This window comes from Oncorhynchus nerka, linkage group LG9a (genome assembly GCF_034236695.1).
Source record: "Oncorhynchus nerka isolate Pitt River linkage group LG9a, Oner_Uvic_2.0, whole genome shotgun sequence".
NCBI lineage: Eukaryota > Metazoa > Chordata > Actinopteri > Salmoniformes > Salmonidae > Oncorhynchus > Oncorhynchus nerka.
Window position 1 is genome coordinate 6,009,386 of NC_088404.1, and position 25,163 is coordinate 6,034,548.

A 25,163-nucleotide genomic window follows, 5' to 3' on the forward strand; every position below is an offset into this window, starting at 1 on the left:
GACAAGCTTTCAGACAGGCTGTGGCCTGTAAAACTGTGCTTTCAGACAGGCTGTGGCCTGTCTGTCAAAACTGTGCTGTTCAGACAGGCTGTGGTAAACTGTGCTTTCAGACAGGCTGTGGTCTGTAAAACTGTGCTTTCAGACAGGCTGTGGTCTGTAAAACTGTGCTTTCAAAGGCTGTGTCTGTTGTGCTTTCAGACAGGCTGTGGCCTGTAAAACTGTGCTTTCAGACAGGCTGTGGCCTGTAAAACTGTGCTTTTATCTGCGAGATATTGAATCTCTCATCTTATTAATAACTTTTAGAATTCTAATTGAATGGAGAAACAGCCTGCATCCTCTTGATTTTTATCATCTTAGTTGTATCTCGTGTGAAGTTTCAGAAGCATGTGATTGTAACTGAGATATCCAAGATGTCTGTGGATTGACCGAATGAAGACAGACATTGTTTTACTGTACTCAGATTACCACCAGTGCTTGTGAATTTAAAAAGAATCTTTCTTGAGGAACTATTTCTTCACAATTTTTTTTACAGAAGGATGTTCAGAGAACAACCAGCCCATTGTTGGACCAGGCTGTTTTCTCACTTTCTACTGGTTCTCTTATGATGGGCTTCTAAAACCTGTTATTCAGGACTTGGCAGGTGTAGCAGACTGTCTCAGAGGAGAGTACCACGTTGCAGGTGTAGCAGACTGTCTCAGAGGAGAGTACCACGTTGCAGGTGTAGCAGACTGTCTCAGAGGAGAGTACCACGTTGCAGGTGTAGCAGACTGCAGGTACCACGTTGCAGGTGTAGCAGACTGTCTCAGAGGAGAGTACCGCGTTGCAGGTGTAGCAGACTGTCTCAGAGGAGAGTACCACGTTGCAGGTGTAGCAGACTGTCTCAGAGGAGAGTACCACGTTGCAGGTGTAGCAGACTGTCTCAGAGGAGAGTACCGCGTTGCAGGTGTAGCAGACTGTCTCAGAGGAGAGTACCACGTTGCAGGTGTAGCAGACTGTCTCAGAGGAGAGTACCACGTTGCAGGTACACAGTGACGTGCAAAAGTATTCACCCTTCTTGGCATTTCTCCTATTTTGTTGCCTTACAACCTGGATGATCAGTGGAAACAGGAGGCACTTGAGCTTAATTTGGAGTCTCACAGCAAAGGGTCTGAATACTTGTTTTTTTTTTATATATATATACACTGCTCAAAAAAATAAAGGGAACACTAAAATAACACATCGTAGATCTGAATGAATGAAATATTCTCATTAAATACTTTTTCTTTACATAGTTGAATGTGCTGACAACAAAATCACACAAATTATCAATGGAAATCACATTTATCAACCCATGGAGATCTGGATTTGGAGTCACACTCAAAATTAAAGTGGAAAACCACACTACAGGCTGATCCAACTTTGATGTAATGTCCTTAAAAACAAGTCAAAATGAGGCTCAGTAGTGTGTGTGGCCTCCACGACCTCCCTACAACGCCTGGGCATGCTCCTGATGAGATGGCGGATGGTCTCCTGAGGGATCTTCTCCCAGACCTGGACTAAAGCATCCGCCAACTCCTGGACAGTCTGTGGTGCAACGTGGCGTTGGTGGATGGAGCGAGACATGATGTCCCAGATGTGCTCAATTGGATTCAGGTCTGGGGAACGGGCGGGTCAGTCCATAGCATCAATGCCTTCCTCTTGCAGGAACTGCTGACACACTCCAGCCACATGAGGTCTAGCATTGTCTTGCATTAGAAGGAACCCAGGGCCAACCGCACCAGCATATGGTCTCACAAGGGGTCTGAGGATCTCATCTCGGTACCTAATGGCAGTCAGGCTACCTCTGGCGAGCACATGGAGGGCTGTGCGGCCCCCCGAAGAAATGCCACCCCACACCATGACTGACCCACCGCCAAACCGGTCATGCTGGAGGATGTTGCAGGCAGCAGAACATTCTCCACGGCGTCTCCAGACTCTGTCACGTCTGTCACATGTGCTCAGTGTGAACCTGATTTCATCTGTGAAGAGCACAGGGCGCCAGTGGCAAATTTGCCAATCTTGGTGTACTTAAGCCCAACCCCTACTTGTGGACGTCGGACCCTCATACCACCCTCATGGAGTCTGTTTCTGACCGTTTGAGCAGACACATGCACATTTGTGGCCTGCTGGAGGTCATTTTGCAGGGCTCTGGCAGTGCTCCTCCTGCTCCTCCTTGCCCAAAGGCGGAGGTAGCGGTCCTGCTGCTGGGTTGTTGCCCTCCTACGGCCTCCTCCACGTCTCCTGATGTACTGGCCTGTCTCCTGGTAGCACCTCCATGCTCTGGACACTACGCTGACAGACACAGCAAACCTTCTTGCTACAGCTCGCATTGATGTTCCATCCTGGATGAGCTGCACTACCTGAGCCACTTGTGTGGGTTGTAGACTCCGTCTCATGCTACCACTAGAGTGAAAGCACCGCCAGCATTCAAAAGTGACCAAAACAATCAGCCAGGAAGCATAGGAACTGAGAAGTGGTCTGTGGTCCCCACCTGCAGAACCACTCCTTTATTGGGGGTGTCTTGCTAATTGCCTATAATTTCCACCTGTAGTCTATTCCATTTGCACAACAGCATGTGCAATTTATTGTCAATCAGTGTTGCTTCCCAAGTGGACAGTTTGATTTCACAGAAGTGTGATTGACTTGCGAGTTACATTGTGTTGCTTAAGTGTTCCCTTTATTTCTTTGAGCAGTGTATATATATATATTTGCACAAAAAAAAAACATTTTTCACTTTGTCATTATGAGTATTGTGTGTAGATTGATGAGGATTACATTTTTTCCCATTTTAGAATAAGGCTGTAACATTATAAAATGTGGAAACTGTCAAGGGATCTGAATTCTTTCCGAATGCACTGTATGTATAGGGGTAATGTGACCAGCCATCAGGATATATGGTTTGTATTTTATTCAACTAGGCAAGTCGGTTAAGAATAAATTCTTATTTACAATGACGGCCTACACCGGCCAAACCCGGACGACGCCGGGACAATGTGCGCCGCCCTATGGAAGGCCCAATCATGGCCAGATGTGAACCAGGGTCTGTAGTGACACCTCCAGCACTGAGATGCAGTGCCTTAGACCGCTGAACCAGGGTCTGTAGTGACACCTCCAGCACTGAGATGCATTGCCTTAGACCGCTGAACCAGGGTCTGTAGTGACACCTCCAGCACTGAGATGCAGGGCCTTAGACCGCTGAACCAGGGTCTGTAGTGACACCTCCAGCACTGAGATGCAGGGCCTTAGACCGCTGAACAAGGGTCTGTAGTGACACCTCTAGCACTGAGATGCAGGGCCTTAGACCGCTGAACCAGGGTCTGTAGTGACACCTCAAGCACTGAGATGCAGTGCCTTAGACCGCTGAACCAGGGTCTGTAGTGACACCTCCAGCACTGAGATGCAGGGCCTTAGACCGCTGAACCAGGGTCTGTAGTGACACCTCCAGCACTGAGATGCAGGGCCTTAGACCGCTGAACCAGGGTCTGTAGTGACACCTCCAGCACTGAGATGCAGTGCCTTAGAGGAGCCCAAACATTAACACAGTAGCAGCAGCTTGTGAGTGTGCATCTGTGTAGTCAGTATAAATGTATGTGCATATTATGTTTGTCAGCAAATGATGGTGTGAGGGTATATAGACACAGTCAAAAATAAAAACTCAGTTAAATACAAGAGTCAACTCAGATAGTCCGTGTAGCCACTTTGTTAGTTAGCTATTTAGCAGTCTTATGGCTTGGTGATAGTAGCTGTTCAGGAGCCTGTTGGTTCTTGCCGTGCGGAAGCAGAGAGAACATTCTATGGCTTGGGGATAGTAGCTGCTCAGGAGCCTGTTAGTTCTTGCCGTGCGGAAGCAGAGAGAACATTCTATGGCTTGGGGATAGTAGCTGCTCAGGAGCCTGTTGGTGCTTGCCATGTGGAAGCAGAGAGAACATTCTATGACTTGAGTTGCTGGAGTCTGCCCCAGTGATGTACTGGGCTGTCCTCAGCACCCTCTGATATAGAGGTCCTAGACGACAGGGAGCTCTGCCCCAGTGATGTACTGGGCTGTCCTCAGCACCCTCTGATATAGAGGTCCTAGATGACAGGGAGCTCTGCCCCAGTGATGTACTGGGCTGTCCTCAGCACCCTCTGATATAGAGGTCCTAGACGACAGGGAGCTCCGCCCCAATGATGTACTGGGCTGTCCTCAGCACCCTCTGATATAGAGGTCCTAGACGACAGGGAGCTCTGCCCCAGTGATGTACTGGGCTGTCCTCAGCACCCTCTGATATAGAGGTCCTAGACGACAGGGAGCTCTGCCCCAGTGATGTACTGGGCTGTCCTCAGCACCCTCTGATATAGAGGTCCTAGATGACAGGGAGCTCTGCCCCAGTGATGTACTAGGCTGTCCTCAGCACCCTCTGATATAGAGGTCCTAGACGGCAGGGAGCTCTGCCCCAATGATGTACTGGGCTGTCCTCAGCACCCTCTGTAGCACCATGTGATGGAGGACGGTGCTGTTGCCGTACCAAGCAATGATGCAGCCAGTCAAGATGCTCTCAATGGTGCAGCTGTAGAACTTTTTGAGCATCTGAGGGCCCGTGAAAAACCTTTTCAACCTCCTGAGGGGGAGCCCAGAGGGCGGGCTACACGTCACTACAGCCCAGAGGAGCGGGTCACTACAACGGTCGCTACCTGTCAGAGGAGCGGGTCACTACAGCCCAGCGGAGCGGGTCACGACTGTGCGCACGTGTGGACCATTTTAAGTCCTTAGTAATTTGGACAGCGAGGAACTAGGAGCTCTCGACCCGCTCCACTACAGCCTAGAGGAGCGGGTCACTACAGCGGGTCGCTACAGCCCAGAGGAGCGGGTCACTACAGCCCAGCGGGTCACTACAGCCCAGAGGAGCGGGTCACTACAGCCCAGAGGAGCGGGTCGCTACAGCCCAGAGGAGCGGGTCACTACGGCCCAGAGGAGCGGGTCACTACAGCGGGTCACTACGGCCCAGAGGAGCGGGTCACTACGGCCCAGAGGAGCGGGTCACTACGGCCCAGAGGAGCGGGTCACTACGGCCCAGCGGAGCGGGTCACTACAGCCCAGAGGAGCGGGTCACTACAGCGGGTCACTACAGCCCAGAGGAGAGGGTCACTACAGCCCAGCGGGTCACTACAGCCCAGAGGAGCGGGTCACTACAGCCCAGAGGAGCGGGTCACTACAGCCCAGAGGAGCGGGTCACTACAGCCCAGAGGAGCGGGTCACTACAGCCCAGAGGAGCGGGTCACTACAGCCCAGAGGAGCGGGTCACTACAGCCCAGAGGAGCGGGTCACTACAGCCCAGAGGAGCGGGTCACTACAGCCCAGAGGAGCGGGTCACTACAGCCCAGAGGAGCGGGTCACTACAGCCCAGAGGAGCGGGTCACTACAGCCCAGTGTAGATGAAGGGGAGGAGACGGGTTAAAGGATTTTAAAGCTTTGAGACAATGGAGACATGGATTGGGTTTGTGTTCCATTCAGAGGGTGAAGGGACAAGACAAAAAATATTTAAGTGCCTTTGAACAGGGATATGGTAGTAGGTGCCAAGCGTACCGGTTTGTGTCAAGAACTGCAACGCTGCTGGGGTTTTCCACGCTCAGTTTTCCGTATGTATCAAGAATGGTCCACCACCCAAAGGACATCCAGCCAACTTGACACAACTGTGGGAAGCATTGGAGTCAACATGGACCAGCATCCCTGTGGAAGCATTGGAGTCAACATGGACCAGCATCCCTGTGGAAGCATTGGAGTCAACATGGACCAGCATCCCTGTGGAAGCATTGGAGTCAACATGGACCAGCATCCCTGTGGAACGCCTTCAACACCTTGTAGATTCCAACGCCCTGTAGAATTGAGGCTGTTCTGAGGGCAAAAGGAGGTGCAACTCAAATTTAGGAAGGTGTTCCTAATGTTTTGTACACTCAGTTTACAGGCCTAAATAGTGATAAAGCAGGATAATGTGCATCTGTTAAATCTACCCTTCAGAATGACTTCGATAGCAACAGTGAATCTATTTCGTTTTTAAGTGGAGACCTTTCGACAATCATTCTCACGATAGCTCATTGGTAATAGTCAGTGACAACTATCATAGCTATTTTTCTATTTTTCCAGTAGGATGTGCTGCCAAACCTATTGTTATCTTTCTTCTGATCGTGGATATGACATTGATCGATCTGACACTGTTTTAAAGGAACATGTTCAACTTGATATTGCAAGGTTCGTCTATGTTCAAATGTTGGTTACCATGACGACACAATATTGTGGTTTGAAATTTCACCCTCGAAAACAAGTCACGACCTTTTTTTCTTTCTTCCAAATCCAATATATTTCCCACATGGATTCCATGTCACAATACGTTGACCAAAAAACACTGATTCAACTCGTCTGATGAACGAGATTAATTCCCCCAATACAATAGAGACTGTTATTTGTTTTGACGTTAAGGTAGTTAGTCGGTAACTCGTTCACCACTCTCCCCGTTATGCCCTGGGCGCAATTAGCAGATCAATCCATAAATAACATTTAAAATAGGTCATATTTGTTTAGCCAAAATGAACCAAATTCTAAAATGCATTAAAAAAATATATATACTTTTTTAAAAACAGTGATTTTATTAAATTAGGTGGATAAAATATGACAACTTTAATCTTTAATATTATGTTTATATTTCCATTACCAATCCTGAAAATGTGCTGTGAAAAAGAAAAACAAGTGATAATAACCCAGTACAACCTTCTTTCCTAAATACATTTGGTCTGTTTCTCACCTCACTTGATACAAGCCGTGCAAAGTAATGCCAAGGAGACCTAGAGTGATTATTGCTTCAACTCAGTGGAAGCGATTATACTGGGTTTCTCAGCGTAGCAGTGCTGCTCTAGAATCAGTTTAGCCTTTTCTGATCATAATGAATAAGAAGGGGGGGAATCTGATTCTAGATCAGCGTGTGAACATAGGCCCAGGATGAAATGGTCAGCGCCGTGTTTTCTACTTGACCCTACGGCTATTTATTGAAATGCTACATAACAGATTATTTTCAGCGCCATTATTTCTCCATTAAAATACACCAGCAGTTAAGACTATGGTTACATCATATTCATTTCAGCAGTATATATGGGCCTCTGTTCACACACTGACTTGTGTGGCTTCAATACTTCCTAGCCTTAAATTACTCTAACGTAACATTTTGTATTATTTTCCTAGAAAATTCATATAAATGTAGGGGGAAGAATGTTCAAGGCAATATTACCCTCCTTACAACTAGAAGTAATCAATCTTTAAACACGGAATTTAGGAATTCACCCCCCAAAAAATATTATTAGACTATGTGACCATGCAAACCGAGTCCTGTATTGATTGAACATGTCAATGTTGCTTTTCTCAACTGGTCCTAAACTCCTTGACTCATTTGGACATTTTCTCCTGAAAAATACTATATGATGTCAAGGATCAATATATTCCCAAGTGTAATATGTGATGAGCACCGAACGGACATTTGGAGAACTATATTCTTCACATAACAATGTAGTATTATATTTCAGAATGCCAATAGCCATCCTTTGAGTAAAAAAAATATTTAATAAAATAGTAATAATCTGATTTGCACGGAACACAAAATGTATTTTCCTTCGTCAAACAGTAACAATTCAATTTTGTTTGTCATTTCTTTGAAAATATCAAATTAAACTCATTCTAGGATTGGGGGGGAAAAAAACAAGTTTGCTGCTGGGTTTTCGCATCCAGAACACAGTCTTATTGGTCAGTCAGTTTCGAGGAATCGTTGAAGGAATTTCTAACGAGGAGAAACAACCCCGTTGAAATCAGACGTTCCTCGTCAAACCATTCAGCACTTCTTTTCAGAATGGAGTTTGTGTGCGGCTGGCGGCGGGCGACATAACGGTGGTTATCATTGGACGGCTCTGGGCAGTAGAATAGGTCATAGGTCATGCTCTGAGGGGGCTTGGTGGAGCAGAGCGGAGGGGGAATGGGGACAGACAGTGGAAGCCTCCTAAATGCAACCCTATCCCCTATATAAGGGTTCTACATCGGGAACAGGGTGTCCGTTTGAGACGCAGATTGGTGTCACATGAAGTCCTCGTAGTCTTGTGCGTAACCTCCATCGAACTCTCCGTAGTCCGATAGGTCATCCTTCATCTTGGACTTCATCCCTCCGGCAGGAACCACACCTTTCTTTTTCTTCTTTCCTTTATTCAGCTGCTGTTGGAAATAAAGACGGATTCCTTTTGTCTTATGACAGTAATTCATTTTTTAATCATCATTTCCATTAGGGGACGCCTCACTGTTTCAGTCTGTTTTCTTCCGTTTGATGCCTAATGAACATGACTGAATACCGGTCTAAGTAGACCATGGATACTGAATACCGGTCTAAGTAGACCATGTATACTGGTCTAAGTAGACCATGTATACTGGTCTAAGTAGACCATGGATACTGAATACCGGTCTAAGTAGACCATGGATACTGAATACCGGTCTAAGTAGACCATGGATACTGAATACCGGTCTAAGTAGACCATGGATACTGAATACCGGTCTAAGTAGACCATGGATACTGAATACCGGTCTAAGTAGACCATGGATACTGTATACCGGTCTAAGTAGACCATGGATACTGAATACCGGTCTAAGTAGACCATGGATACTGAATACCGGTCTAAGTAGACCATGGATACTGAATACCGGTCTAAGTAGACCATGGATACTGAATACCGGTCTAAGTAGACCATGGATACTGAATACCGGTCTAGGTAGACCATGGATACTGAATACCGGTCTAAGTAGACCATGCATACTGAATACCGGTCTAAGTAGACCATGCATACTGAATACCGGTCTAAGTAGACCATGCATACTGAATACCGGTCTAAGTAGACCATGGATACTGAATACCGGTCTAAGTAGACCATGGATACTGAATACCGGTCTAAGTAGACCATGGATACTGAATACCGGTCTAAGTAGACCATGGATACTGAATACCGGTCTAAGTAGACCACGGATACTGGTGATAAATGTCTCTATGTGACCATTTTAAAAGCTTGCTTTTGTTTTTTTTTGTAAATAAAGCATGTCAGTTTTGTCACAGATTTTTTTTTTTTTTTTACTTTTTTTTGTCGTCATTTTGAAATTAAAAAAAAAAAAAAAAAAACACTAACCTTTTCCTGTTTCAGTTTTTCACTTAGTAAGACTGTCAGGGAGTTGCTGACTTTCTTCAAGTCCTCTACCTCCACTGTAACATAAGAGATGCACAGTTAAAACAGTATTTCATACAATACAGGGACATACAGCCCCACTGACCATTGAGATGCATGACCAATAACATTAGTTACTTTTCAAACTGTACATTATTAAATCAATACTTACATGAGAGACAGAGGTCTCGAAACAAGGACTCTAGGAAGCCGGAATAGTGTATTGAAGTCTCAAAAGGTGATATCTTGTCTTTTAACAACTTTTCAAACTCTGTGAACTCATCTTTAGAAGACGGGCTTATAGCATCAATTCCTTTTACGTTGTTGACCACACCTGATTTGAGAAGGGGGAAAAAAATGATTTGAGCACCAATGATATGAAGCTTTCCACAGGCAACTGGTGTTGACAATGTCTAAAACTCTTGATACTTAAACCAGACATTCTGCGATATAAAATCGCAGATTCTCTGTAAAGCTATGAATCTGTAAGACGTGTAGACTGTCAGCCTTAAATATTTATCATTCAACATACACTACATGACCAAAAGTATGTGGACACCTGCTTGTCGAACATCTCATTCTAAAATCATGGGCATTTAATATGGAGTTGGTCCCCCCCTTTTGCTGCTATAACAGCCTCCACTCTTCTGGGAAGGCTTTCCACTAGATGTTGGAACATTGCTGCTATAACAGCCTCCAGTCTTCTGGGAAGGCTTTCCACTAGATGTTGGAACATTGCTGCTATAACTGCCTCCACTCTTCTGGGAAGGCTTTCCACTAGATGTTGGAACATTGCTGCTATAACAGCCTCCACTCTTCTGGGAAGGCTTTCCACTAGATGTTGGAACATTGCTGCTATAACAGCCTCCACTCTTCTGGGAAGGCTTTCCACTACATGTTGGAACATTGCTGCTATAACAGCCTCCACTCTTCTGGGAAGGCTTTCCACTAGATGTTGGAACATTTCTGCTATAACAGCCCCCACTCTTCTGGGAAGGCTTTCCACTAGATGTTGGAACATTGCTGCTATAATAGCCTCCTCTCTTCTGGGAAGGCTTTCCACTAGATGTTGGAACATTGCTGCTATAACAGCCTCCACTCTTCTGGGAAGGCTTTCCACTAGATGTTGGAACATTTCTGCTATAACAGCCCCCACTCTTCTGGGAAGGCTTTCCACTAGATGTTGGAACATTGCTGCTATAACAGCCTCAGCTCTTCTGGCTGGGAAGCAGGCTATAATAGCTCTTCTGGGAAGGCAGAACATTGCTGCTATAACAGCGGAAATGGAGCCCCCACTCTTCTGGGAAGGCTTTCCACTAGATGTTGGAACATTGCTGCTATAACAGCCTCAGCTCTTCTGGCTGGGGACCTGGCATCCTTTCGGACTCCCTCCTCTCTACATTTTCCTCTTCTGTCTCTGCTGCTAAAGCCACTTTCTACCACTCTAAATTCCAAGCATCTGCCTCTAACCCTAGGAAGCTCTTTGCCACCTTCACCTCCCTCCTGAATCCTCCTCCCCCTCCCCCCCCTCCTCCTCCCTCTCTGCAGATGACTTCGTCAACCATTTTGAAAAGAAGGTCGACGACATCCGATCCTCGTTTGCTAAGTCAAACGACACCGCTGGTTCTGCTCACACTGCCCTACCCTGTGCTCTGACCTCTTTCTCCCCTCTCTCTCCAGATGAAATCTCGCGTCTTGTGACGGCCGGCCGCCCAACAACCTGCCCGCTTGACCCTATCCCCTCCTCTCTTCTCCAGACCATTTCCGGAGACCTTCTCCCTTACCTCACCTCGCTCATCAACTCATCCCTGACCGCTGGCTACGTCCCTTCCGTCTTCAAGAGAGCGAGAGTTGCACCCTTCTGAAAAACCTACACTCGATCCCTCCGATGTCAACAACTACAGACCAGTATCCCTTCTTTCTTTTCTCTCCAAAACTCTTGAACGTGCCGTCCTTGGCCAGCTCTCCCGCTATCTCTCTCAGAATGACCTTCTTGATCCAAATCAGTCAGGTTTCAAGACTAGTCATTCAACTGAGACTGCTCTTCTCTGTATCACGGAGGCGCTCCGCACTGCTAAAGCTAACTCTCTCTCCTCTGCTCTCATCCTTCTAGACCTATTGGCTGCCTTCGATACTGTGAACCATCAGATCCTCCTCTCCACCCTCTCCGAGTTGGGCATCTCCGGCGCGGCCCACGCTTGGATTGCGTCCTACCTGACAGGTCGCTCCTACCAGGTGGCGTGGCGAGAATCTGTCTCCTCACCACGTGCTCTCACCACTGGTGTCCCCAGGGCTCTGTTCTAGGCCCTCTCCTATTCTCGCTATACACCAAGTCACTTGGCTCTGTCATAACCTCACATGGTCTCTCCTATCATTGCTATGCAGACGACACACAATTAATCTTCTCCTTTCCCCCTTCTGATGACCAGGTGGCGAATCGCATCTCTGCATGTCTGGCAGACATATCAGTGTGGATGACGGATCACCACCTCAAGCTGAACCTCGGCAAGACGGAGCTGCTCTTCCTCCCGGGAAGGACTGCCCGTTCCATGATCTCGCCATCACGGTTGACAACTCCATTGTGTCCTCCTCCCAGAGCGCTAAGAACCTTGGCGTGATCCTGGACAACACCCTGTCGTTCTCAACTAACATCAAGGCGGTGGCCCGTTCCTGTAGGTTCATGCTCTACAACATCCGCAGAGTACGACCCTGCCTCACACAGGAAGCAGCGCAGGTCCTAATCCAGGCACTTGTCATCTCCCGTCTGGATTACTGCAACTCGCTGTTGGCTGGGCTCCCTGCCTGTGCCATTAAACCCTACAACTCATCCAGAACGCCGCAGCCCGTCTGGTGTTCAACCTTCCCAAGTTCTCTCACGTCACCCCGCTCCTCCGCTCTCTCCACTGGCTTCCAGTTGAAGCTCGCATCCGCTACAAGACCATGGTGCTTGCCTACGGAGCTGTGAGGGGAACGGCACCTCAGTACCTCCAGGCTCTGATCAGGCCCTACACCCAAACAAGGGCACTGCGTTCATCCACCTCTGGCCTGCTCGCCTCCCTACCACTGAGGAAGTACAGTTCCCGCTCAGCCCAGTCAAAACTGTTCGCTGCTCTGGCCCCCCAATGGTGGAACAAACTCCCTCACGACGCCAGGACAGCGGAGTCAATCACCACCTTCCGGAGACACCTGAAACCCCACCTCTTTAAGGAATACCTAGGATAGGATAAAGTAATCCTTCTCAACCCCCCTTAAAAGATTTAGATGCACTATTGTAAAGTGGCTGTTCCACTGGATGTCATAAGGTGAATGCACCAATTTGTAAGTCGCTCTGGATAAGAGCGTCTGCTAAATGACTTAAATGTAAATGTAAATGTTCTGGGAAGGCTTTCCACTAGATGTTGGAACATTGCTGCTATAACAGCCTCAGCTCTTCTGGGAAGGCTTTCCACTAGATGTTGGAACATTGCTGCTATAACAGCCTCAGCTCTTCTGGGAAGGCTTTCCACTAGATGTTGGAACATTGCTGCTATAACAGCCTCAGCTCTTCTGGGAAGGATTTCCAATAGATGTTGGAACATTGCTGCGGGGACTTGATTCCATTCAGCCACAAGAGCATTAGTGAGGTCGGGCACTGATGTTGGGCGATTAGGTCCGCAGTCAGCATTCCAATTCATCCCGAAGGCTTTCGATGGGATTGAGGTCAGGTCTCTGTGCAGGCAGTCAAGTTCTAAACACACTGATCGACAAACCATTTCTGCATGGACCTTGCTTTGTGCACGGGGGTAGTCATGTTGAAAGAGCCTTCCCCAAACTGTTTCCACAAATTTGAAAGCACAGAATCGTCTAGAAAGTCATTCTATGCTGTAGTTTTGAGATTTCCCTTCACTGGAACTAAGGAGCCCGAACCATGAAAAACAGCCCCAGACCATTATTCCTCCTCCACCAAACTTTACAGTTGGCACTATGCAGTCGGGCAGGTAGCGTTCTCCTGGCATCCGCCAAACGCAGATTATTTTTGTTGGACTGCCAGATGGTGAAGCGTGATTCAACACTTCAGAGAATTCATCTCCACTTCTCCAGAGTTCAACGGCGGCGAGCTTTACAACATTCCAGCCGACACTTGGCATTGTGCATGGTGATCCTTAGGCTTGTGTGCGGCTGCTCGGCCATGGAAACCCATTTCACGAAGCTCCCGACTAACAGTTATTGTGCTGACGTTGCTCCCGGAGGAAGTTTGGAACTCGGTAGTGGAGTGTTGCAACCAAGGACGTTCCAGTTGACTACCTCATGGAACTGGTTGAGAGAATGCCAAGAGTGTGCAAGAGTGACTACTTTGAAGAATCTAAAATATATTTTGATTTGTTTAACACTTTTTTGGTTACTACATGATTCCATATGTGTTATCACATAGTTTTGATGGTCTTCACTATTATTCTACAATGTAGAAAATATAATTATTTTAATGAAGAAGAACCCTTGAATGAGTAGGTGTCCAAACTTAGGACCGGTACTTTATTTGACCAAATTGAACCATGTACTTATTTGCTTACTGACCATTTCATTAAGCAAAAGTTCTTTTTTTTTTCTGTACATGGAGTCATTTAGCAGACGCTCTTATTCAGAGACGTACACCTCCTCCTGTAATACAGGTCTCTTACCGAAAGCCTCCTGAGCCAATAGAAGATCAGAGTCCTCCTGTAATACAGGTCTCTTACCGAAAGCCTCCTGAGCCAATAGAAGATCAGAGTCCTCCTGTAATACAGGTCTCTTACCGAAAGCCTCCTGAGCCAATAGAAGATCAGAGTCCTCCTGAAATACAGGTCTCTTACCGAAAGCCTCCTGAGCCAATAGAAGATCAGAGTCCTCCTGTAATACAGGTCTCTTACCGAAAGCCTCCTGAGCCAATAGAAGATCAGAGTCCTCCTGAAATACAGGTCTCTTACCGAAAGCCTCCTGAGCCAATAGAAGATCAGAGTCCTCCTGTAATACAGGTCTCTTACCGAAAGCCTCCTGAGCCAATAGAAGATCAGAGTCCTCCTGAAATAAAGGTCTCTTACCGAAAGCCTCCTGAGCCAATAGAAGATCAGAGTCCTCCTGAAATACAGGTCTCTTACCGAAAGCCTCCTGAGCCAATAGAAGATCAGAGTCCTCCTGTAATACAGGTCTCTTACCGAAAGCCTCCTGAGCCAATAGAAGATCAGAGTCCTCCTGAAATACAGGTCTCTTACCGAAAGCCTCCTGAGCCAATAGAAGATCAGAGTCCTCCTGTAATACAGGTCTCTTACCGAAAGCCTCCTGAGCCAATAGAAGATCAGAGTCCTCCTGTAATACAGGTCTCTTACCGAAAGCCTCCTGAGCCAATAGAAGATCAGAGTCCTCCTGTAGCTTCTTCACTCTGAGTTTCTCTGCTAGCTCATCCTCCGGTGAGAGTTCTGTTTCCTGTGATTCCTCTAACTAACAAACAAACACACAGAGAAATATACTTTCAGATCCAGCAGCCAATGACTTTGTTATTCATGGACAGTGTGTGAAACCCCTTAAGGTTGATTTTAGAGGCTTAATCTGGGTCTGGAAAACCAGATGAAATACAGTTTGTTTCCTAATATGGGCCCAAACCAAAATTAAAAAGTCTATCCTAGTGATTTAAAATGAAACTTTAAAATTTGATAAATACAACTCAAATAATCAGGGAAATTGGCTTAAAGCAAAAAAAAGGTCAAGTTTCTGCTGAATTTCCATAAGCAAACTAGCAGTCATTGTTGCAGTAGCTGGGTTGGTTATGGTGACGACTAGCCATTACGAATGTACTCCATAGCAACGACAAGAAAAAAATATCCCTGTATGCAAAACATCTACTTTAAAAATTTTCAAAAACACCTACCCGCTTTCTCAGCTCTTCTTGTTTTTTCATTTGTAAACTTTCCTTTTCCTTGATTTTTTCAGCTAATTTCTTCTTTTCAGAAAGTTTGGTCTCTGCTACAAAGACAAGAGAAAAAAAGAGAGAAAAATAAATAACTATTGAGCTTGTATTCAATTAATAGTCAGATCTCAGTGGTTCAATTCAAGTGGTTTAAAAAAATACCTGCTTTTTTCTCTTCTGTTTTTTTCAATTCCTCCTCGTCATCATCCCAGTTGTCCTACAAAACAGGAAACAGGAGAAAACAAGGTTAGGGACAAATGGACGTAAGCTTCAGAAATTCTTATTTTCAATGACGGCCGGGGAACAGTTGCAACCTTTCGGTTCCTAGCCCTCCGCTCTAACCACTAGGCTACCTGCCGCCCCTCCGCTCTAACCACTAGGCTACCTGCCGCCCCTCCGCTCTAACCACTAGGCTACCCTGCCGCCCCTCCGCTCTAACCACTAGGCTACCCTGCCGCCCCTCCGCTCTAACCACTAGGCTACCCTGCCGCCCCTCCGCTCTAACCACTAGGCTACCCTGCCGCCCCTCCGCTCTAACCACTAGGCTACCCTGCCGCCCCTCCGCTCTAACCACTAGGCTACCCTGCCGCCCCTCCGCTCTAACCACTAGGCTACCCTGCCGCCCCTCCGCTCTAACCACTAGGCTACCCTGCCGCCCCTCCGCTCTAACCACTAGGCTACCCTGCCGCCCCTCCGCTCTAACCACTAGGCTACCCTGCCGCCCCTCCGCTCTAACCACTAGGCTACCCTGCCGCCCCTCCGCTCTAACCACTAGGGCCGCCCCGCTCTAACCACTAGGCCCTGCCGCCCCTCCGCTCTAACCACTAGGCTACCCTGCCGCCCCTCCGCTCTAACCACTAGGCTACCCTGCCGCCCCTCCGCTCTAACCACTAGGCTACCCCCTGCCGCCCCTCCGCCTCCGCTCTAACCACTAGGCTACCCTGCCGCTCTAACCCCTCCGCTCTAACCACTAGGCTACCCTGCCGCCCCTCCGCTCTAACCACTAGGCTACCCTGCCGCCCCTCCGCTCTAACCACTAGGCTACCCTGCCGCCCCTCCGCTCTAACCACTAGGCTACCCTGCCGCCCTCCGCTCTAACCACTAGGCTACCCTGCCGCCCCTCCGCTCTAACCACTAGGCTACCCTGCCGCCCCTCCGCTCTAACCACTAGGCTACCCTGCCGCCCTCCGCTCTAACCACTAGGCTACCCTGCCGCCCCTCCGCTCTAACCACTAGGCTACCCTGCCGCCCCTCCGCTCTAACCACAGGCTACCCTGGCTACCCTGCCGCCCCTGCCGCCCCTCTCTAACCACTAGGCTACCCTGCCGCCCCTCCTCTCTAACCACTAGGCTACCCTGCCGCCCCTCCGCTCTAACCACTAGGCTACCTGCCGCCCCTCCGCTCTAACCACTAGGCTACCTGCCGCCCCTCCGCTCTAACCACTAGGCTACCTGCCACCCCTCCGCTCTAACCACTAGGCTACCTGCCGCCCCTCCGCTCTAACCACTAGGCTACCTGCCACCCCTCCGCTCTAACCACTAGGCTACCTGCCACCCCTCCACTCTAACCACTAGGCTACCTGCCGCCCCTCCGCTCTAACCACTAGGCTACCTGCCACCCCTCCGCTCTAACCACTAGGCTACCTGCCACCCCTCCGCTCTAACCACTAGGCTACCCTGCCGCCCCTCCGCTCTAACCACTAGGCTACCTGCCACCCCTCCGCTCTAACCACTAGGCTACCCTGCCGCCCCTCCGCTCTAACCACTAGGCTACCTGCCACCCCTCCGCTCTAACCACTAGGCTACCTGCCACCCCTCCACTCTAACCACTAGGTTAGTAGTACAGGTCAGTAGTACTACTAATCACTGGATGTTATTTGTTTACTCGTGATCACTAGTAAACAAAAGTGTACGTGACTAATAAGCATCCCATACGATAGCTAAGTTGATAGAATAGTTAGCTAATGGGGCTAGTAATCCAATGCCTTTAATGTTGAGCTGCAAGGTGGATCCAGCAAACGGTGGATACAAGCATGAAATTTGGTACAAACATTTCTCAGATTATATGAAAATATACCCCAGTAGGGTATTTTTCAAACTTAACCAGGAAGCGAGTTATTGCAACAACAAAAAATCAAAATGGCTGCCATAACAGCTGGTATTTGACCATAAAATGTTATGCAACAGATAAAAGCATGACATTTGTTAAACATTCTTCAGATGATACGAAATGCAAACTTAAATTAGGAAGCAGAATTCAAAATGGCTGCCAATGTAGATGGTAATGAACATGTTTAAAATAGCTTAAGGAAAATTTTCATAACATGAAATGAAGTAGTAATTCAAAATGTTTTCCTTAAAGCGACAGAGCTGCAATGGAAACAATAACAAAGCGCTCTCCCCGCCCCTGTTTTGGTAAAAAGCGGGATGGGCCCGGAGAAATGAATTACTTAAAATGTACAGAGCTATGGATGCAAGGACTGATCAATCCTGAAATCAACCTGTGGAAGCAAAGCTTTCTCAGATGGTGTTGATGCAAATGTCCTGGTAGGTTTCACCCTTTCCTAAAGCAAACCACAGATCTATCGTTGGATAATCCTTGGTAAAATGGAACATCCCAGCAACGAGGACAATGACGTCTGTATCCACTGTTTGAATTATAAATGGTAGGTGACTCTAGGGATGTGACAAATAGAAAACATTCAAAATCCACGTAAAAAATAAATCCTGTTTAAAAATAAGATTTTTTTTTAATTCCATGTGAATTCACAAGGCAGCTGCTATCAACAATGGCTTCGGCCTCACGGTGCACCTGTACTACTACTACTGACCAGCACTACTGACCGGTACTACCACTATTGACCTGTACTACTGACCTGTACTACCACGACTGACCTGTAATACCACTACTTACCTGTAATACCACTACTGACCTGTACTACTGACCTGTAATACCACTACTGACCTGTACTACTACTACTGACCTGTACTACCACTACTGACCAGTACTACTGACCTGTACTACTGACCTGTACTACTACTGACCTGTACTACTGACCTGTACTACTGACCTGTACTACCACTACTGACCAGCACTACTGACCGGTACTACTGACCTGTACTACCACTATTGACCTGTACTACCACTACTGACCAGCACTACTGACCGGTACTACCACTACTGACCAGCACTACTGACCGGTACTACTGACCGGTACTACTGACCTGTACTACTGACCTGTACTACTGACCGGCACTACTGACCGGCACTACTGACCTGTACTACTGACCTGTACTACTGACCGGCACTACTGACCGGTACTACTGACCGGCACTACTGACCGGCACTACTGACCGGCACTACTGACCTGTACTACTGACCGGCACTACTGACCTGTACTACTACTACTACTGACCTGTACTACTACTACTGACCTGTACTACTGACCTGTACTACTACTACTGACCTGTACTACTACTACTGACCTGTACTACTACTACTGACCTGTACTACTGACCTGTACTACTGACCTGTACTACCACTACTGACCTGTACTACCACTACTGACCTGTACTACTACTACTACTGACCTGTACTACTGACCTGTACTACTACTACTGACCTGTACTACTGACCTGTACTACCACTACTGACCAGCACTACTGACCGGTACTACTGACCTGTACTACTGACCTGTACTACCACTATTGACCTGTACTACCACTACTGACCAGCACTACTGACCGGTACTACCACTACTGACCAGCACTACTGACCGGCACTACTGACCGGTACTACTGACCTGTACTACTGACCTGTACTACTGACCTGTACTACTGACCGGCACTACTGACCGGTACTACTGACCGGTACTACTGACCAGCACTACTGACCTGTACTACTACTACTACTGACCTGTACTACTACTACTGACCTGTACTACTGACCTGTACTACTACTACTGACCTGTACTACTACTACTGACCTGTACTACTGACCTGTACTACTACTACTGACCTGTACTACCACTACTGACCTGTACTACCACTACTGACCTGTACTACTACTACTACTGACCTGTACTACTGACCTGTACTACCACTACTGACCTGTACTACTGACCTGTACTACTGACCTGTACTACCACTACTGACCTGTTAGTTTTCCTTTAAGAAGTCCTCCTGTTCTCCACTCATTACCTGTATTAACTGCACCTGTTTGAACTCGTTACCTGTATAAAAGACACCCGTCCACACACTCAATCAAACAGACTCTAACCTCTCCACAATGGCCAAGACCAGAGAGCTGTGTAAGGACATCAGGGTTAAATTGTAGACCTCCACAAGGCTGGGATGGGCAACAGGACAATAGGCAAGCAGCTTGGTGAGAAGGCAACAACTGTTGGCACAATTATTAGATAATGGAAGAAGTTCAAGATGACGGTCAATCACCCTCGGTCTGGGGCTCCATGCAAGATCTCACCTCGTGGGGCATCAATGATCAATGATCATGAGGAAGGCGAGGGATCAGCCCAGAACTACACGGCAGGACCTGGTCAATGACCTGAAGAGAGCTGGGACCACCGTCTCAAAGAACCATTAGTAACACACTATGCAGCCATGGACTAAAATCCTGAAGCGCAATCAAGGTCGCCCTGCTCAAGCCAGCGCATGTCCAGGCCCGTCTGAAGTTTGCCAATGTCCATCTGGATGATCCAGAGGAGGAGTGGGAGAAGGTCATGTGGTCTGATGAGACAAAAATATAGCTTTTTTGGTCTAAACTCCACTCGCCGTATTTGGAGGAAGAAGAAGGATGAGTACAACCCCAAGAACACCATCCCAGCCGTGAAGCATGGAGGTGGAAACATCATTCTTTGGGGATGCTTTTCTGCCCAGGGGACAGGACGACTGCACCGTATTGAGGGGAGGATGGATGGGGCCATGTATCGCGAGATCTTGGCCAACAACCTCCTTCCCTCAGTAAGAGCATTGAAGATGGGTCGTGGCTGGGTCTTTCAGCATGACAATGACCCGAAACACACAGCCAGGGCAACTAAGGAGCGGCTCCGTAAGAAGCATCACAAGGTCCTGGAGTGGCCCAGCCAGTCTCCAGACCTGAACCCAATAGAAAATCTTTGGAGGGAGCTGAAAGTCCGTATTGCCCAGCAACAGCCCCAAAACCTGAAGGATCTGGAGAAGGTCTGTATGGAGGAGTGGGCCAAAATCTCTACTGCAGTGTGTGCAAACCTGGTCAAGAACTACAGGAAACGTATGATCTCTGTAATTGCAAACAAAGGTTTCTGTAGCAAATATTAAGTTCTGCTTTTCTGATGTATCAAATACTTGTCATGCAATAAAATGCAAATGAATTACTTAAAAATCATACAATGTGATTTTCTGGATTTTTGTTTTAGATTCCGTCTCTCACAGTTGAAGTGTACCTATGATAAAAATTACAGACCTCTACATGCTTTGTAAGTTGGAAAACCTGCAAAATCGGCAGTGTTATCAAATACTTGTTCTCCCCACTGTATAGATTTATATATATATAAATAACTGTCATCCTATGAGTCCCGACTGGTCCTCGCTAGACTGGGGACCACTCGGCTAAACTTTAGCTAACTGGCTAACACTGTGCACATCATCTGGGTTCTGGGTGATCTAACGTTAGTTAACTAGGATGCGAAGAGAGGACCTCGAAATCAATTTAAGGTTCAGGTGATATTCAGAGTAAAATACACGTTCTCGATAAATGATCTGGTGTTGTTTTGGTTGTCCACTCGTCAACTGTGATGTTAGCCAGCTAATTAAGTTAGCTGGTTACCTTGATATCGTCATCCTCGTCCTCGCCTTCCCATTTATCCGCTACAACAGCCTTCTTGGTCCCGATAACAAGCTCATCCGGATCAAAAGTGTCAGCATCTAAGACCAACAATACACACATTTTTTTTACAAACTTAAACTATACTCTCTGATATGTGTAATTGTCAACGATGAGGTATAACTTGAATAATACGCCATTCCACACACAGGTGGATTCTTACCCCATGAATCTCCCTCCGCCATCTTGCCTGTGTGTCTGATCATAATGAATTCCGTGTGTGTACAATCGGTAACTGGCTCTTTGGTTCCGAGAGAAAATTCACGTACATATAGGTCTGTGCTGTCGTGTGTATGCTCCCATTATTCTTGTCTGTCCAGTCATTGCTGCTTCCTATTTAGTGACAACATAGAATTAGATCAAGCCAACAAAAAAATACTGTCAGTTACACATGTACAGAATATCTAAAATGATGGAAAATAAAAATGAATATCTTTCTTCATTTCACTGAATATAAGGTGATTTCATAGTCATTTTTGTGACTGGTCAGTAAAATAGACTATTGTGGGGTGCAGCTTCAGCAGTCAATTATATTGGTGTACCCGATCTACACTGAACAAAAATATAAACGCAACATGTAAAGTGTTGGTACCATGTTTCATGAGCAGAAATAAAAGATTCCAGAAATCTTCCACAAGCACAAAAGCTTATTTCTCTCAAATTTTGTGCACACATTTATTTACATATTGTGACAATTGAAAACATTGAAAATAAGAATTTGTTCTTAACTGACTTGCCTAGTTAAATAAAGGTAAAATATAGCTACCCTGATAGGTTGATTGATAACCTGAACCAGGTTGCAGCCACTAGTTACAGTTTGAAGCTTTCTCTTGAGTGGGTAGCCTGATGAAAGCCAGTCAATATTTAAATCACCCAGAAAATATACCTTTCTATTAGTATCAAAGACATGATCAAGCATTTTCAATGACGGCCTAGGAACAGTATCCAGATACAGACTGTTAACACTTGGTGGTCTATAGCAGCTTCCTACCAGAAGGGGCTTTAGGTGAGGCAGATTAACCTGTAGCCATATTACTTCAACAGTATTTAACATGAGATCCTCTCTAAGATTTACAGAAATGTGGTTCTGAATATAAAACAGCCACGCCTCCACCTTTGATACTAATAGAAAGGTATATTTTCTGGGTGATTTAAATATTGACTGGCTTTCATCAGGCTACCCACTCAAGAGAAAGCTTCAAATGGTAACTAGTGGCTGTAACCTGGTTCAGGTTATCAATCAACCTATCAGGGTAGCTATATTTTACCTTTATTTAACTAGGCAAGTCAGTTAAGAACAAATTCTTATTTTCAATGACGGCCTAGGAACAGTGGGTTAACTGCCTGTTCAGAGGTAGAACGACAGACTTGTACCTTGTCAGCTCGGGGATATGAACTTGCAACCTTTCGGTTACTAGTCCAACGCTCTAACCACTAGGCTACCCTGCCGCCCCTATAAACAGCATAGGAATCTAATTGTCAATATGTATTGATCACATATTTACTAATGCTGCAGAAATCTGCTTTAAAGCAGTATCCAAATCCATCGGATGTAGTAATCACAATATAATAGCCATATCTAGGAAAACCACAGTTCCAAAGGCTGGGCCTAATATAGTGTATAAGAGGTCAGGCTGGGCCTAATATAGTGTATAAGAGGTCAGGCTGGGCCTAATATAGTGTATAAGAGGTCAGGCTGGGCCTAATATAGTGTATAAGAGGTCAGGCTGGGCCTAATATAGTATATAAGAGGTCAGGCTGGGCCTAATATAGTATATAAGAGGTCAGGCTGGGCCTAATATAGTGTATAAGAGGTCAGGCTGGGCCTAATATCGTGTGTAAGAGGTCAGGCTGGGCCTAATATAGTGTATAAGAGGTCAGGCTGGGCCTAATATAGTGTATAAGAGGTCAGGCTGGGCCTAATATAGTGTATAAGAGGTCAGGCTGGGCCTAATATAGTGTATAAGAGGTCAGGCTGGGCCTAATATAGTGTATAAGAGGTCAGGCTGGGCCTAATATAGTGTATAAGAGGTCAGGCTGGGCCTAATATAGTGTATAAGAGGTCAGGCTGGGCCTAATATAGTGTATAAGAGGTCATACAATACGTTTTGTAGTGATTCCTATGTTGTTGATGTAAATCATATTTGTTGGTCTGTGGTGTGCAATGGAGGAACAACCAGATGCTACACATGACACATTTATGGAATAGCTTATTCCAGTTACTAATAAGCATGCTCCCATTAAGAAAATGACTGTAGGCACTGTTAAATCCCCATGGATTTATGTGAAATTGAAAAATTATATGGTTGAGAGAGATGAGGCAAAAGAAATGGCAAATAAGTCTGGCGGCACAACCGATTGGCAAACGTACCGCAAACTGACAAATCATGTGACTAAACTGAATTTAAAAAATAAAAAACTACACTATGAAACAAAGATAAATTACATAAAGATCGATAGTTAAAAGCTTTGGAGTACTATAAATGAAATGTTGGGCAAAAAGGCAAACTCAGCTCCATCATTCATTGAATCAGATGGCTCAGTCATCACAAAACCCATTGATATGGCCAACTTCTTTAATGATTTTTTAATTGCTAAGATTAGCAATACAAGTAGGCATAACATGCAAACAACACACGCTGACACTACACATCCAAGTATATTTGACCAAATTATGAAAGACAAACATTATAATTTTGAATTCCGAAAGGTAATTTTGGTAGAGGTGAAAACATTATTGTCTAACTAAAAGCATTGCATTTTGGGACACATTTCACTAAACCTCAACTAAATCTAGTAATGAATATTGTGAAAATTGAGCAAGTTGAGGAGACCAAACTTCTTGGAGTAACCCTGGATTGTAAACTGTCATGGTCAAAACATATTGATACCACAGTAGCTAAGATGGGGAGAAGTCTGTCCATAATAAGGTGTTGTTCTGCCTTCTCAACAGGGCAGGTCCTACAGGTGCAAGTTTTGTCACACCTGGACTACTGTTCAGTCGTGTGGTGCCACAAAGAGGGACTTAGGAAAATTGCAATTGGCTCAGAACAGGGCAGCACGGCTGGCCCTAGGGATGTACACAAATAGCTACATTAATAATATGCATGTCAATCTGTCCTGGCTGAAAGTGGAGGAGAGATTGACTTGATCACTACTTGTATTAGTGAGAGGTATTGACATGTTGAATGTACCAAACTGTCTGTTTGAACTGCTGGCACACAGCTCAGACACCCCTGCATACCCCCCAAGACATGCCACCAGAGGTCTGTTTAAACTACTGGCACACAGCTCAGACACCCGTGCATACTCCACAAGACATGCCACCAGAGGTCTGTTTAAACTACTAACACACAGCTCAGACACCCCTCCATACCCCACAAGACATGCCACCAGAGGTCTGTTTAAACTACTGACGCACAGCTCAGACACCCCTGCATACCCCACAAGACATGCCACCAGAGGTCTGTTTAAACTACTGGTGCACAGCTAAGACACCCATGCATACCCCCCAAGACATGCCACCAGAGGTCTCTTCACAGTCCCCAAATACAGAATAGACTTTGGGAGGCTCACAGTACTACATAGAGCCATGACTACATGGAGCTCTATTCCACAGTACTACATAGAGCCATGACTACATGGAGCTCTATTCCACAGTACTACATAGAGCCATGACTACATGGAACTCTATTCCACAGTACTACATAGAGCCATGACTACATGGAACTCTATTCCACAGTACTACATAGAGCCATGACTACATGGAACTCTATTCCACAGTACTACATAGAGCCATGACTACATGGAACTCTATTCCACAGTACTACATAGAGCCATGACTACATGGAACTCTATTCCACATCAAGTAATAAAATTAGACTTAAAAAACAGATTCAAAAACATCTTATGGAACAGTGCAATAATAACTGCAATACAAATACCGGGCAGATGACGAACACAATTGCATTTTATCAATGGCAATTTGAATGCGGACAGATACCGTGACGAGATCCTGAGGCCCATTGTTGTTCGATTCATCTGCCGCCATAGTGTTCCAGCATGATAATGTTCGGCCCCAAGTCGCAAGGATCTGGACACAGTTCCTGGAAGCTGAAAATGTCCCAGT

At 46.3% G+C, this 25,163-nt stretch overlaps 1 protein-coding gene across 2 annotated transcripts; it reads right to left on the reverse strand.

The window, feature by feature from the left end:
* Positions 1-6,664: 6,664 nt before the first annotated feature.
* On the reverse strand, positions 6,665-21,293 carry LOC115125573 (eukaryotic translation initiation factor 3 subunit J-A-like). Of its 2 annotated transcripts, XM_065022251.1 has the most exons (8): positions 21,198-21,293; positions 20,978-21,075; positions 15,317-15,371; positions 15,116-15,210; positions 14,577-14,688; positions 9,407-9,568; positions 9,199-9,272; positions 6,665-8,242 (listed from the first exon to the last, which is right to left on the reverse strand). In XM_065022251.1, exons 1-8 carry the CDS (start codon positions 21,238-21,240, stop codon positions 8,108-8,110), a joined length of 774 nt encoding a protein of 257 aa, XP_064878323.1. In that variant the 5' UTR covers positions 21,241-21,293; the 3' UTR covers positions 6,665-8,107. The 2 variants fall into 2 exon arrangements, with proteins under 2 accessions (XP_064878323.1, XP_064878324.1); XM_065022252.1 differs by lacking the exons at positions 20,978-21,075; positions 21,198-21,293 and adding an exon at positions 19,637-19,746.
* Positions 21,294-25,163: the final 3,870 nt, after the last annotated feature.

Excerpts from the sequence above, each read along its gene's own strand:
- LOC115125573 (XM_065022251.1), bottom strand. The coding sequence starts at position 21,240 with ATGATCAGACACACAGGCAAGATGGCGGAGGGAGATTCATGGG. Across the intron at positions 15,372-20,977 it reads ACGAGGATGACGATATCAAG|GACAACTGGGATGATGACGA; the intron begins GTAACCAGCTAA and ends CCTGTTTTGTAG. Across the intron at positions 14,689-15,115 it reads AAGAAGAGCTGAGAAAGCGG|TTAGAGGAATCACAGGAAAC; the intron begins GTAGGTGTTTTT and ends TTTGTTTGTTAG.